Source organism: Drosophila albomicans, chromosome 2R (assembly GCF_009650485.2).
Source record: "Drosophila albomicans strain 15112-1751.03 chromosome 2R, ASM965048v2, whole genome shotgun sequence".
NCBI lineage: Eukaryota > Metazoa > Arthropoda > Insecta > Diptera > Drosophilidae > Drosophila > Drosophila albomicans.
In genome coordinates, this window is record NC_047631.2 from 30,609,245 (window position 1) to 30,622,615 (window position 13,371).

General features: G+C 40.1%; 1 protein-coding gene across 2 annotated transcripts; it reads left to right on the forward strand.

Annotated features, from left to right (window-relative positions):
• The first annotated feature begins 63 nt into the window (after window positions 1-63).
• On the forward strand, window positions 64-5,024 carry LOC117574835 (prolyl 3-hydroxylase sudestada1-like). Of its 2 annotated transcripts, XM_034258820.2 has the most exons (7): window positions 68-232; window positions 2,414-2,504; window positions 3,241-3,380; window positions 3,443-3,640; window positions 3,697-3,891; window positions 3,948-4,562; window positions 4,628-5,024. In XM_034258820.2, exons 1-7 carry the CDS (start codon window positions 175-177, stop codon window positions 4,939-4,941), a joined length of 1,611 nt encoding a protein of 536 aa, XP_034114711.1. In that variant the 5' UTR covers window positions 68-174; the 3' UTR covers window positions 4,942-5,024. The 2 variants fall into 2 exon arrangements, with proteins under 2 accessions (XP_034114712.1, XP_034114711.1); XM_034258821.2 differs by lacking the exons at window positions 2,414-2,504; window positions 3,241-3,380; window positions 3,443-3,640; ... (1 more) ...; window positions 3,948-4,562; window positions 4,628-5,024 and adding an exon at window positions 471-2,330 and having other exon boundaries at window positions 64-232.
• Window positions 5,025-13,371: the final 8,347 nt, after the last annotated feature.

Sequence of the window (13,371 nt, forward strand, 5' to 3'; positions counted from 1 at the left end):
TTATCGATACTAAGCATTAACAGTGGCGTTGCGATGATTTTAAAAACATCGATGCATCGATAGATAGATAGCATCGATGCTCCTCCACCACTACTTCAGACGCTCGCTCATGATTTTCATTTGATTAATTTTTGTTACAAATTTAAATTTAATACAACAAACAGCGAACGCAATATGGAAAAGTGCAGTCCACTGAAGGCCAAGCGAAAAGATAAATTAGACAACAATGAAGGTAAGTGACTGAAGCATGCGTAACTGATTAAAACTCAAGCGTTAAAATTGTGCCGGCACAACGAGTGTGAGTCTCATAAAATGATAAAAGAAAAGAGAGACGCAGCAGCGAAAAGTGTGTGTGCTCGTGTTAAAAAGTGTGCGTCAATGTTAAGCGCGGCCATAAATTAAGATTTAAGGTATGACCCCTTTAAAATTGTGTGCTTAATGCAATGTCATTCATTGTGTTGCCCTTGCAGACAAACTACAACACGAGGATGCAGCTGCCGCCGTCAGCGACGACGAAGCGCCACAAAAGAAGCTGGCGCGCTTTAGCGATGAGCAGCAGTGGATGCGCCCGATACAGGAGCAGCAGGCGATAGCGACGTAGACTTGGCGTTGAATGGCGCTTATCAGAAAAAAGGATGTGACGCAATGGCTGCAGACAGCGTGGTCCACAAAGCAGGCGACGCAACCCGCACATGATGATAAAACCGGCGCACAAATCTACAGTGAACCCTTTCAAATTTGCCTGTTGCCCGAGCTGCTGACACAGGGACGTACGCAGGCTCTAGTGCACGAGATGATCAACAAAGTGCACTGGTCACGCAAGCAAATGGATCTCTATGAGTTCTATCAGAGCACCGATCTGTCGAACATGGCAGAGTGTCACTTGCTTACCAATTTCCTGCAGCTGCTGCGCAAACAAGTGCGTCCATGGCTGGAAGAGGTCACTGGACTGAAGCTAGACTATGTCTCTGCCTCCTGCAGCATGTATACGTGTGGAGACTATTTGCTGGTGCACGATGATCTGCTTAAGGATCGGCAAATCGCCTTCATCTACTATCTATCGCCGTGGGAGGGCGCGGAGGAGTGGAACGAAGAACAAGGCGGCTGTTTGGAGATCTTTTCAAGCGATGAACAATGCTTTCCACAGTTTCCGGTGCAGCGCAAAATTGCGCCTAAGAACAATCAGTTTGCATTCTTTAAAGTTGGTGCACGTTCCTTTCACCAGGTGGGCGAGGTAACCACCTTTGATTATCCGCGTCTCACCATCAACGGCTGGTTCCATGGCGCCACCAACGAAGCCTTTGTGGCGGACTCTTCGCGCGCCTTTCCACGCCTCAGCTACCTGCAACCGGACATCAACAATAGGCCCAAACTCGGCCTCCTGCTGAACGATGTCTATCTAAAGGCGGCAACTTGCCGCAGCATACAGAAACGCATCGAGGAGAACTCGGAGATATGCCTCTACGAATTCTTTAAACGCGAAAAGTTCGAGCTGGCACGCGCTCAACTTCTGAATGATGAAACACTGAGCTGGCGACGCCAAGGACCCGCAAATGCGCACAACTACGAAGTGCTGGATCTGAGCACCGCCAAGGGAACGGTGGAGGAACTGCTGCAACTGTTCCGCAGCAATGCCATGTTCCATTTGCTGCGTGATTTTACCGACCTGGATCTGTATGGCGTCGATGCCATCACGCCCACCTGCAGCGTTGAACTGCAACGCTGGTCACATGGAAATTACACAGTTCTAGGCGATGGCCTGGTCAGCGAGGACAACACTTTGGATTTGGTTTACTATCTGAATGCAGCCGAGGGCGCTGCTGTGATAACATATCTCTCGCCAGAGGTTGAGCAGCGTTCAGCGGCTGTGGAAAATGGCCAAAATGTCAGTGGCGATGCGGAGCAAACGCTGGACGAAGAGATGGAGGAGGAAGAAGAGTGCCATGATGATTCCGTGCTGTTGACCATCACTCCCGTTGATAATGCTTTGAACATTGTCTATCGCTGTGAGGGCACCACAAAGTTCACGAAATACGTGTCCCGCAACACGCCGCTGGACAAAGGGCCTGTCTTTGTTATTTCGTGCAGCTACAAGGAGTAAATCCAATCTGAAACTATGCCGCCGATGCCACACGTACAAGCCACAAATTTTGTTGTTAGACTGGCAAATGCACAAACCCCCAGATTTGTAGCTTTGTTTAGCTCAAAAGAAACTTGCATTATACATTTGTAAATGTTGATTGTATACAAAACAAAAAATAAACACAAAAAAAAAAACAAAAATCTAAAAAGCGCAATAAAATTATGTATAAAAAGACGCAAAAGAAAAACGTGATTTGTAATTGTTCTTGAACTCGTTTAATTAGCTTTATGCAAATGTAGTTTTAATTTGATTTCTATCGTTTAATTACAGACAAATATCGCATTGCGGCAACGATCGCCTTCATTGTCGTCATCGTGGGGATTGGCGTGCCCATGTGGTGGAAGACAACGACAGTCTACAGGTGAGCATCAGCTTAATTGGCTTATCATTTAGATTTGGCAGTTGATAATCTGCTATAAGTATACTTATATATATATTTATTATTAAGACAAATTTTCATTGCTTTGTTCAAAAAAATTTTGAATTTGAAACTATTCTTCATATTTTAGTCTTATTAAGATAATGAAATTGTTTAATTTACTTTTTATAGTTATCTTTGAAAAATAATTGTAGGTTCTTTATTATTCATCAATGATGAATATCTTATGCGTGCAAATTGTTATTCATTTAAATTTGAATTTATTCTCTAAATTGTTTTTGCCACTTTTTTTTACTGCAAACTAAATTGCAATTAATTGGTTTTACTGATTATAGTTGTCATTAAAAGGTGAATAATTTATTAATTATAATTGGTTAGTAATAGTTTTTTAATATTTGTAAATAATTTAATGTGTATTTATGCAACTTTGTTAGCTATTAATTATGCCCGCTTTCTTATTTGTTTTGGCTGGCAATCTGGTATATTTTGTACTCTATGGTATATTCTAAAAGTATCCAAATATATGTCTTGGTATATTTTCAGTGTTTTTAGACATATATTCGGTATATTTTTAAATGAATACCGCACTGTTTAGCTTTTATTTAAAATGGGTAGCGGGTTTCTCTTTCTTTCTTTCTTAAGATTAATTAAATTGTTTTAACTACTATGGATGCTAACATAAAATATAAGTAACTCATTAATAACTATTTCTTTGCAGAGTCAACTTGCCATCTTCGGCTATTTTGCGTCTCAGCGAGCAGCCCATCAAAGCTGCTGTTCACATAGGCATCCATACACTCAATCCTGAGCGAGCTCAGTTGCTAATCAGTGAGCTGGAAGCAGAGTTCAAGAACAGCAGTAAGTGTGCTCAGCAAACCTTCCACAATTTATGTCCGTAATTGTTTAAACCTTTTCTTTAGCTACCTGGCTGGTTCAGTTCAACTATTTGCCAAGCTCTGACAAAACAGCCAATGCTCATTCGCCAGCTGTGTTGGAGAAGCTGCTGCTGCAGCAACATCCGCTAAGCGTAGGCGACTTTGTGTTCATTGAGTGGCCGAAGCTGGAGGAAGAGCTGCTGCTGACCACAGAGCGTTCAGCTTTGATGCGCAGCGATGTCAGTAAGTAGTTGGCAAAGAAATCATACTCTACAATTACTAATAACAATTCTCTTTAGGTTCCAAGAAGATTTTGCAGCTGTTGCACCTAAAAGTGCTGCAAACGCATCGCATCAATCAAATACTGACCACAGATGAACGCTTGGGTGTCAAAGCTGAGGCGCCGCAGCCTGCCTATGATGTGATTGTCTCCGTGCTGAATCCGAAACCGAGATTAACACATGCTAAATGGAATGTGGCATTGGCAGCGCAGAGTAAAAAATCAAGTTTCTTCATTTTATAGCCTAGACTAATGTCCACTCTTTTTTAGCTTACATTGAACCTTTTCTGGCGCAGATTTCGGACATATCCAACTACACAGTGCGCACGCAGTGGAAATATCGCGTCTCTATCGAAGCGGAGCTGAAGCAGGTGCGCGACAAAAGCAATTTAGGAAGACACTACGCACTCCAAGAATCAGCTTTGCCGCATTTGCTCACTTCTATAGCCCAGAATCTGAGCGCTAGCATTACGGATAGACCAGTCATTAATCTGGTTGTGTACATACCACCTTGCAACACGGCTCCGTTGCACATTTACAACAACAGCATCATGTTGACCAAGAATGGCGTCGACGCATTCATTTCGCCACCTTGGGGCGGCTTCATCATTGCCAATCCACCGGAGCATGTGTGCTTGAGCTATTTGAATGTGGAGCCACCGGTGGATTACTATGTGAACACCAATGACAACATGCAAGTGATGCTGGATCAGCTGCACAAACTCCTAGACATAAGCAGCGAAGTACAATTGGCGGGCGTCAAGACGGTGGACATTGAGCAGTTGGCGCCGCGTCGCTGGGAATACGAATCGTATATGCGACGCAGTGCGATTCGACACATTGCCACGGCCAGCAGCACGCTGGAGAGCCTCATTAAGCTGCTGGGTAATATGCCAAATTAGTCGCTTAATTAGCGCACACTTTTCATGCTCTGCTTGCTTTACTTGCAGATCAAATCAGTTACATTGTGATTGACGACAAGGTGGGCACCGCCATCACCAATTCGTATGGTGACATCTTGGCTGCGAAGGTCGCTCTGATGGAGCATCGTCTGCTGGATGCCTCGGCGCTGGCGAAGCGCGCTTTTGTGGCCTCGGAGCGTGGCTTCTTCGATGCCAGTTTGCTGGCGCAGTTGTACTTTCCCGACGAGCAGAAGTATGCCATCTATATACCACTCTTCCTGCCCGTCATGGTGCCCGTGCTCAGTTCGTTCAACATGCTGCGCAAATTGTTGCAACGCGGACGGAAGGAGAAGCAGCAGTGAACTGAACGCAAGCGAAGCGCAACCAAATGATCTTTTATAAATTACAAACTCTAAAACCGTCTTAATTAAAACTATTAAGAACATTTTTGCTTGTCAAGGTTATCAATTATTTATTTCGATTCCGTTTCCGTGCTCCCATTATTATCGCTTTTTATTGGGCTCCACAGTGTGCTCGGTTGAGCCCAAATTGTACATCGCTGCACAGATAACGTAAGCAAACAGAATGCGCAGCCACATGATGATGATCTTCCTGGTCTCCGCAAAACAATTTTCCACCCAAAAAAAAAAAATCACCTTTAACAATTTTGATCGCTAAATCAAAAGCGATTTTTCGATGCCAAAACAACAAGACAAATTGACAATTGACTTCACAGCACACTTGATGTCTTATTGTTTTGTTTACTGTGGCTGCTTGCTGCTAGCTGGAGGTGCGATACCGTTGCCGCAATTTGATGTCAGGGCTGAGATCCACGCTGAGCAAAAGCTGTGCCACGCCACGCCACTCCACTCCACGCACCCCCTTGGGGCAAGCTATCTGCGTAAGCTCAGCGTGTGAACGCGCATAGGTCAGCATAGGCAGATGCTGCCTGATAACTGCCAATTGCAATTCACAGACAACACGAAACTTGAATACTCTATCTACAATTTGGAGTTGGATATGGATGAGTAAACAAGTAAGAAGGCTAAAAGAGCGGTATTCATTTTAAAATAAACCAAATTAATAAACCGCAAAAATACCAAAGACTATATTTGGTATATTGATATAGTAATACATTCAGTATATACCATAAACTGAAAAATATACCAAATTGTCAGTCAAAGCAAATTAAACCCGATTGCAGTTGGAGTGTTTTGCAACCAAATTTTAAGGAATCTAGACTTTATGATTTCTTAAAGTTTGGTTGCAAAGTTATTATTTGGTTGTAGTTATTATTGTCATTACCAAAAATTGTGACTCTAGCTTTAAAATTACACTTGTGCAAACATAAAAAGTGCTGTCGAAAAAAAATGGTAAACTTTAAACTAAAAAAAAGTATTTTTAATATATTTAATGAAGAGTTATTTAGTTCAACATGATCGAATGAGGAAAACTATAAATTATTATTATTTGATTTAATTTTCTTTTGCTATTTAAAATCTATTTTTATTTATTTTATTAAGCATTCAAAATAAAGTAAAAAGTAAAAAAAAAGTTATATTTATTTAACAACTATTTAATTAAATGTCAAATGTGGTAATTAAATTTTTGGTTCGATTTGTTGAGAATTCTATCTTCTTACTATTTAAAATGTGCAAGGGTTTTATTCATTGTATGAAAAACTGCTTCAACAAATTTAAAGTTCGCCAATCTCATAACTTTAACTATAGTACAACTATTTTTTCTTCGACTGCCTCGCTTTAAATAATTGAAGAACATTAATAAACCTATTTTTTTTTTTCATTTTCAAGTTGTCCAATTTCCTTATCCAAAAAACCCCATATGAAAAATTTGGTACTTGAGGATGCATTTACAATCTTCTACTTAACAGCCTTGGCTTGCCATTTGAGATTGTGTGATATATGTGAAACTATGATTCGCACAATTAACTGACCCCCATATCTGGCTATAAATCAGAGCTGATAGCCAAGAAATAAAAATGTGCTCATATCCTGTGTGGGAAGGGCATTCAAATTGCAAGTCAATGCAAAAGCCGAAGAGACAAAAGATACAAAAGTCGAATGTCAAAACTTGTTAAATATTGAATTGGCTTAGACATGGAAGAGGGAGAGATGAGAGGAGGGGAGGAGAGAGAGACTGAGACATCGTTGTCATCGTTGGTGGAGGCACAAAATATGGCCATTAAAACTAAATAGTTAATTTTTAATTGCGCACGGCTCGTTGGGTTTGCAGACAAAAGCGTCAAAGCGATGTGAGTGCACGAGTGTGAGTGTGAGTGTGAGTACGAGTATTCACAATCAAGTATTTGAGTATTTGTCTCGCATTCAAAGGTTAAATATTATTTTAATGAGCTCAGCTCAAAGTGGGACTGGGACGAATGCGAGTACTTGAATAAAAACACAACACAAAAATAAAGAAGTAAAAAGATGAGAGAAGCAACGAGAAATAAAAGTAAAATACAACTAAAAGCAAAAGCAAAAGCAAAACATTTTCTCCAAATGTGCGCGGCAGCCTCAGATGGCTTGAAAAAGGTCAACAATGTGACTTTTAAGCAACGCCAAATGCCGTCTTCGTCTTTGGCCCCATCTTGTTGCCTTCTGTGTCACGGCATTCGCCGCTGTAAACTTTGTTGCTGCTGTCCCTGTCCCTGTACCTGAAGTCCTAAGCAGCCATCATACCATATGCTGAGCAAATCGTTGCTTAGCTATCGGATACGCCTCCAAATTGGTCAGCCAAAAAAACACTGAAAAAAGGGTTGACTGCATTTCCGGGCCCATAGAGAAAAACCACAAAAATGTTGCCGGTTTCCCACACGCAGCATCTTTTGATGCGATCACAGACGATCTTTAGCCATGGCAAACCGCACGCACGTAAAAAATCAATTCAGTGTTTTGGTTGATCTGCGTTTAGAGTTTTGTAGTCGAAGGCTAACACAATAACGAAACTAATTTCGATGCGGTTGTTAAGTATTTCCAAACATTTGAAGACGAAAAATAGAAGAAGAAAAAAATGTAGAAAAATTGTTTGTAATATTTTTTGTTTGTAGAGAAGAAGCTGCTGCTGCTGCTGCCGTTGCATTGTTTGCTGATGGACAAACACTTGAATGCAATTGCTGCAATAACAGACAAAATAATAACAATGGCCAACAAGGCGTATAATTAATAATTGATTGAATTTGAACTCGAGGCAACAACTTTAGCTGCAGCTGCTGCTGCAAAAGAACTGAAGAATTTTCCCAAAAAATGGCACAAACTTCGAGTGTGAGTGCGAGTATGAATCGCATGAATCCATTCGAAGGAGCCAGAGTCAGAGCCAGGTGTGCCCATATGTTGACTCTATATGGAGGCAACACGTAAAAGCCGCAGACATTGCAAAATCTTTACTGCAATTGTAATCACTATTGACCATAAGAGCTGCCAAAGTTGTTGGCTTCGACTTCGATTCGATTCGATTCGTTTTGATTCGATTCGTTTTTTGTGTTTTTATGATGCGGCGCATTCCCATCGCTTTAGCGCTAAGTGAAATTAATAAAAATTGCAATCAAGTCGAACGAACGATGCTGCACCAAAAACGTCAACGCGTCTGCGCAATTCACATAATTTGTTTAATTAATTACGCCAACACATTTTCCATTTCCATTTTGCCATTTTGCTATTTTACTTTGACGCTTTTATTGAGCAATGTGGAATGATGTGATTTTTCACATCAAACGGAAAGCAACAAATACACAAAACAGAAGCCAGCAACAAAAAAAAAAAAAAAACAAAAACTGTAACAACTATTGAAAGCCAAACGGATTTGGTTAGCTTTCAAAAAAGATGCAACGAGTTGAGGTTCGTTCGAGTTGTTGTTGCTAACTGTTCGCAACATTCTCAGCAGGCGCCAAGGCCAGTGGCATTTTGTTGTCGCATATGCATGAGACTGACTCCACTCCACTTCACTCCACTCGAATAGACTAGACTAGACTAGACTAGAGAAGACTAGACTCGAGTCTAGCATCCGATCATCGCAGAGAAGTTCAACAGTTATCGACATGCCGCAACATTTACGAGCTCAGCCAAGTTTGCAACTCTGCAACTTACAACTTACAACTTCCAACTGGCAAGTTTTGTGAGCGGCAAACGGCAATCAGCATCGCATATATATTTTTTTTGAAGCGCTTCTTGCAATTACCATGCGACGTATACGTAATATTCTAGCCATTTTGCATAGCGAAAGATGTTATGCTAGTTTTAATGCAGCCAATTATACTTTTTTATGCACTTGTAAGCTCCAAATGCACTTTGTTTGATTAAATTTGCACAGATTGCGAATTGCGATCGACAGCAGAAAAAAACAATTAAGAAAGCTAGAGTTGAGTTTTGAATATAAGTAAAACAGTGCAGTATTTTTAATAAAATATACCAACTTAATACCACAAAAATACTGCATATACAATCGCTATGTTTGGTATATTGATATAAAATATACTAAAATAAACAAAATTGTCAACTAAAGTATCAGTATTATTAAGAAAATATACCAACTTAATACCACAAAAATACTACATATACGATAGCTATATTTGGTATATTCATATAGTATATACTATGTATATTTAAAATATACTAAAATAATACCACATTAACAACTAAAGAAGCAGAAAATATACCGAATTAATATACCGAAAAAAATCTACAATATACTGATTGCTATACTTGATATATTGATATAGTACTACATTCAAAATATACCACAGTGTACTAAAATATACCAGATTATCAACCAAAGTAGTTAAGTTTTTCTTATATAGTCTCTGAGATCTTCTCTGTTAACGTTGATCAAGAATCTATATACTTTATAAAGTCGGAGGTGCCTCTTCTTGCGTGTTGCATAAATTTTCTACCTACACAAAGTTATAATACCCTTTTACCCCCTGGGTAGTGGGTATAAAAATGAGCAGCATGAAAATCGTATTTCTAATTAAATTCACTTTTTGACAGTTCTTACAAACTGCAGTTGTTAACTTCATTTAATAAATTTTCTTGATAAATTTAGGCAATAGAAAATGCTAGACTTTACTAAATTTAACTTAAATTGGCTTTGCTGTCTTGGCGTACAGATTAAATGAAATACAAAAGCCTCCAGTCGTATACGTAATATTTGCTGCATTTAATTTGCTTATTGCCTGTTCTTTAAAAACTTAATATAAGCGAATATTATGGCTGTGCTGTGGCGCATTTAATGGTAAATAAATCTGCTAAGCATAAATAATATTCTGTGTCGATGTACAATTTAACATTAAAAAAAAGTCGAGACGTATACGTAATATTAACTGCATTTGGTTTGGTTATTACCAGTACATTAAATAGTAATTATTAACGAATATTTAATGGTATATAAATTTACTAACTATAGCTAATATTCTATGACTTCATTATTGCCTGTGCAGCTCCTTTGATGAGTAATGTTTATGGACACTAAAAAAGTCTTTTATGTTTATTTTTTGACTGTTACTTACATAGGTAAGTAGCAATAAATTTAATTAATGACGTGTGTCTAATATTCTGGCAAATTTCCATTACTAATTTCTGCAGCTTACACAAAATTTATGTGGCTTTTAGTGTAGCATATAATTTGATTATATAACCATACATTTTTATTATTACTTTGTGCCATCTGCCAAAGTGATGATTCAACTTTCACTTCAGCGAGACGTTATTCTGGCATTCGATTAGGCAAACATTTATTGGCTAAAGTTTATTTAGTTATAAAGGCAATTATTGCTGCTATGTATGGAACAATTAAACAATTTGCTCAGGCGAATGTCGAGAGTGGCAAGTCGCATTCGCTGCGCTTTTTTATTTCTATTTTTTGAGTGGCAGCCATGGGAAGCAGAGCTCAGGGCTTTAACTTGGAATGATGATGATGATGATGGCGATGCGGCTGTGGCTGCTGCTGGAAAAGTGTCGAAGTTGCAAGGCGATGGCGATGTCGAAGTCTTGAGTCTTGAGAAGCGAGTTGTGATCGTGCTCAAGGACGCTTTGCCAAAAGCAAATATAGCGAAATGTATTAAAAAATATAACTTACCGCCATTTGACATAAATGCCAATTTAAATGCTGCAAAACGCATAAATCAGCAACAGCAACAGTTGCTGGTGCTGGTGCTGGTGCTGCTGCTGCTGCTGGTTGGTGTTGTTGTCTTGTTTTTGTTTTTTTTTTTTGCAGCCTAAACAAACGATCAGCAAGTGGCGCACCTCAAAAACGTTTTTTGCAAAATGCTTTTGCCAGCGGCAGCAATTGAAGAAGACACCACAGCAACATCAACAGCAACAGCAACTGCAATCGAGGCACAGAGTTCAGCTGAGGCAACACAAAACGACGACGACGTTGACGTAGTGCGACAAAAGTTGCCAGCAAATGGCGTCTAATTGAATTAACATAAAAGTAAAAAGCGGGCATAATAAATGCGCATAATTTGTGTGCAGTTGAAGTTGCATCCTGGTCAGCAAAGTGAGAGAGAGAACTCGGCATCAGTTTGGCATTTAGCTTGACAGTTGTCGGTTGTTGGTTTCTGGTTGCTGGCTGTCGGTTGTTGGTTGTCGGTGTCTCAGCTAAAGAATACTTGGAGAGAAACAATGCGACGGCGCAAAAGCTCATTAACATGATTACAATGAATAATTCCAACCGCTCGCTGTGGCAAATAATTACGAAAAATGCATTTGTATGGGCATTGCAATTAGTCACAACAACAACAGCAACAACAACAGCGATCAGTTTGAGAGAAGAAGTGTCGGTGTTTGGATTCTTGGCAACAGCAATAGCAACAGCATCGCACTCAACTTGCCATTCCCATAATTTGCAAATATTTTTATTTATTTTTGCCGCAGACTAAAATGCAGTTGTAGTTGTTGTTGTGTGTGTGTGTGTGTTTAAGGCATAGCAACTGCAATGTCTATAACATTTTCTCACGTTTCGTTGTGAAGATTTCGGCACAAGTTGCGCCTTCAGTACGAGACGCGAGTTGGAGATGGAGGCGATGGCAATGCCTAGGCGGGGGTGAGCCTCTAATGCGCGTTTTATGCAAATTGTAAAGCCCTCATGCTCTACGACGACGGAGACGACACATCGCGTTGGTTTTTAGTGGCTGCTGTAACATGGCCGCAGTTTGTTTCCATTTCATGACAAACGATATCACAAACGAGTTCGTTGCCTAAGTCATTCGTTTGGCAGAACATACATACCAACAAAATATGCCGCATCATCGCAAATGCGTCAAATTAGCCAACTTACTGACCCAATCCTGGCTGAAGACTTTTTGACAGTGCGTCGAAGCTTGCGAAATGCGCGAGCTTCGACGTCGCATCATAAGCTGTAAATTGCACAGCTGCAACATCAACTGCTGCTGCCACGTGCAACAGGCGCAGGCGCAGCGAATCACAGCCCGAGTGTGTCGACTATGTAATTTCTTATTATGAGTCTTTTTTTTTTTGTGTTGCCAGTTGTAAGAGTTGCACTTTATCAACGTGAAATCTGCTTGGCAGACAAGCCAAAGCAAAAGTCTGCTGCTGCTGATGCTGATGCTGCTGCACAATTACTCAATGGGCCCCCGACAAGCAATTCCACAAAAATTGAAATGCCCAACTGCAGTCTCCCATAGCCGAAAGATTTTAATGCAGCAGCGACTCGTTAGCTGTGTGGCTGCTAACTTTGAATTGTCGCTTTTGTGGCATCACACACACACACACACAGAAAATGCCAGCAGACAGGCGATCGCTCGCTCAGCTCAGTTCAGCTTGTTCGCCTGCTTCGCTCATCTTCAGCTTTAATTGAAATTTACTTTTGCTGATGCAGTTGCCTTGTTGCCTGTTGTGGTGAATGTCTGCATGCATTTTCCATTCGACTTTGGCTCCCACACATTGTGCAAATGCTTTCGGCACTTTTACTGCAGCCAGCACCTTATATAATCCCCCCCCCAAAAGATTAAATAATTTACGTGGCAAATCTCTTGCCCAGGCATTCTTAACAAGACCCTAAAAAGTACTTTACTTTTAGGCGGCCTCCAACAACAACAGCAACAGCAGCAAAAGCTATAACAACAATACACTTAAGTCGTGTCTTTGTCGTGCAGCGCATTTATCAATGTCAGGGAAGCGGAGGTTAAACTTCCAAACTTCCAAAAAAAAATAGACAAAATTGATGTGGATTTAATTGATGGCAGGCGCTAATTAGAATTCTGCTCGCTATCGAACACTGCACAACATAATTGGATTTCTTTGCGATTTCCTTCCAACCGAAAAAAAAAACTTCCTTGTTATTGGCCTTTCCCACGAAGTTCGCCCGATCGCGTGAGTCATAGCATTTCTTTTTTTTTTTTTTCTTCTTATTTTTGTCTACGCTGCGATGCAATTCGATTCGCTTCGCTTCGGGGATGACACACAAAACGTTGGGCACCAACCATCAAATTGAACATTTATTATGTTTTTACACAAAGCTAGCTAGAGAGTGAGAGAGAGAGAGACGCTTACACAACCCAACTGGCAGCTGACTGCAGAAATTAAAATTAAAGGAAGCTAAAAGCTTGTTTGTAGCTACAACTTCAGCCATATGGTAAATGAGTTTCCTTTCCTGCAAGTCACAAAGTCACAGCTAAAAGGAAGCCTTTAAATTGATGTGAACATGCATTTTGAAGGTATACAACATTAAATGGGAACAGAAAATCGTATGATAACTAATACAATTAATATTAAAAGAACACACAAATAAAATTTCTTTACTAATTAAAGTACTTT

What these genes read in the sequence shown, in the direction of transcription:
- LOC117574835 (XM_034258820.2), top strand. Translation starts at nt 175, where the DNA reads ATGGAAAAGTGCAGTCCACTGAAGGCCAAGCGAAAAGATAAATTAGAC. An exon ending in TAAATTAGACAACAATGAAG is followed by an intron (nt 233 to 2,413) that starts GTAAGTGACTGA and finishes GTTTAATTACAG; the next exon opens with ACAAATATCGCATTGCGGCA. An exon ending in TTTGATGCGCAGCGATGTCA is followed by an intron (nt 3,641 to 3,696) that starts GTAAGTAGTTGG and finishes AATTCTCTTTAG; the next exon opens with GTTCCAAGAAGATTTTGCAG.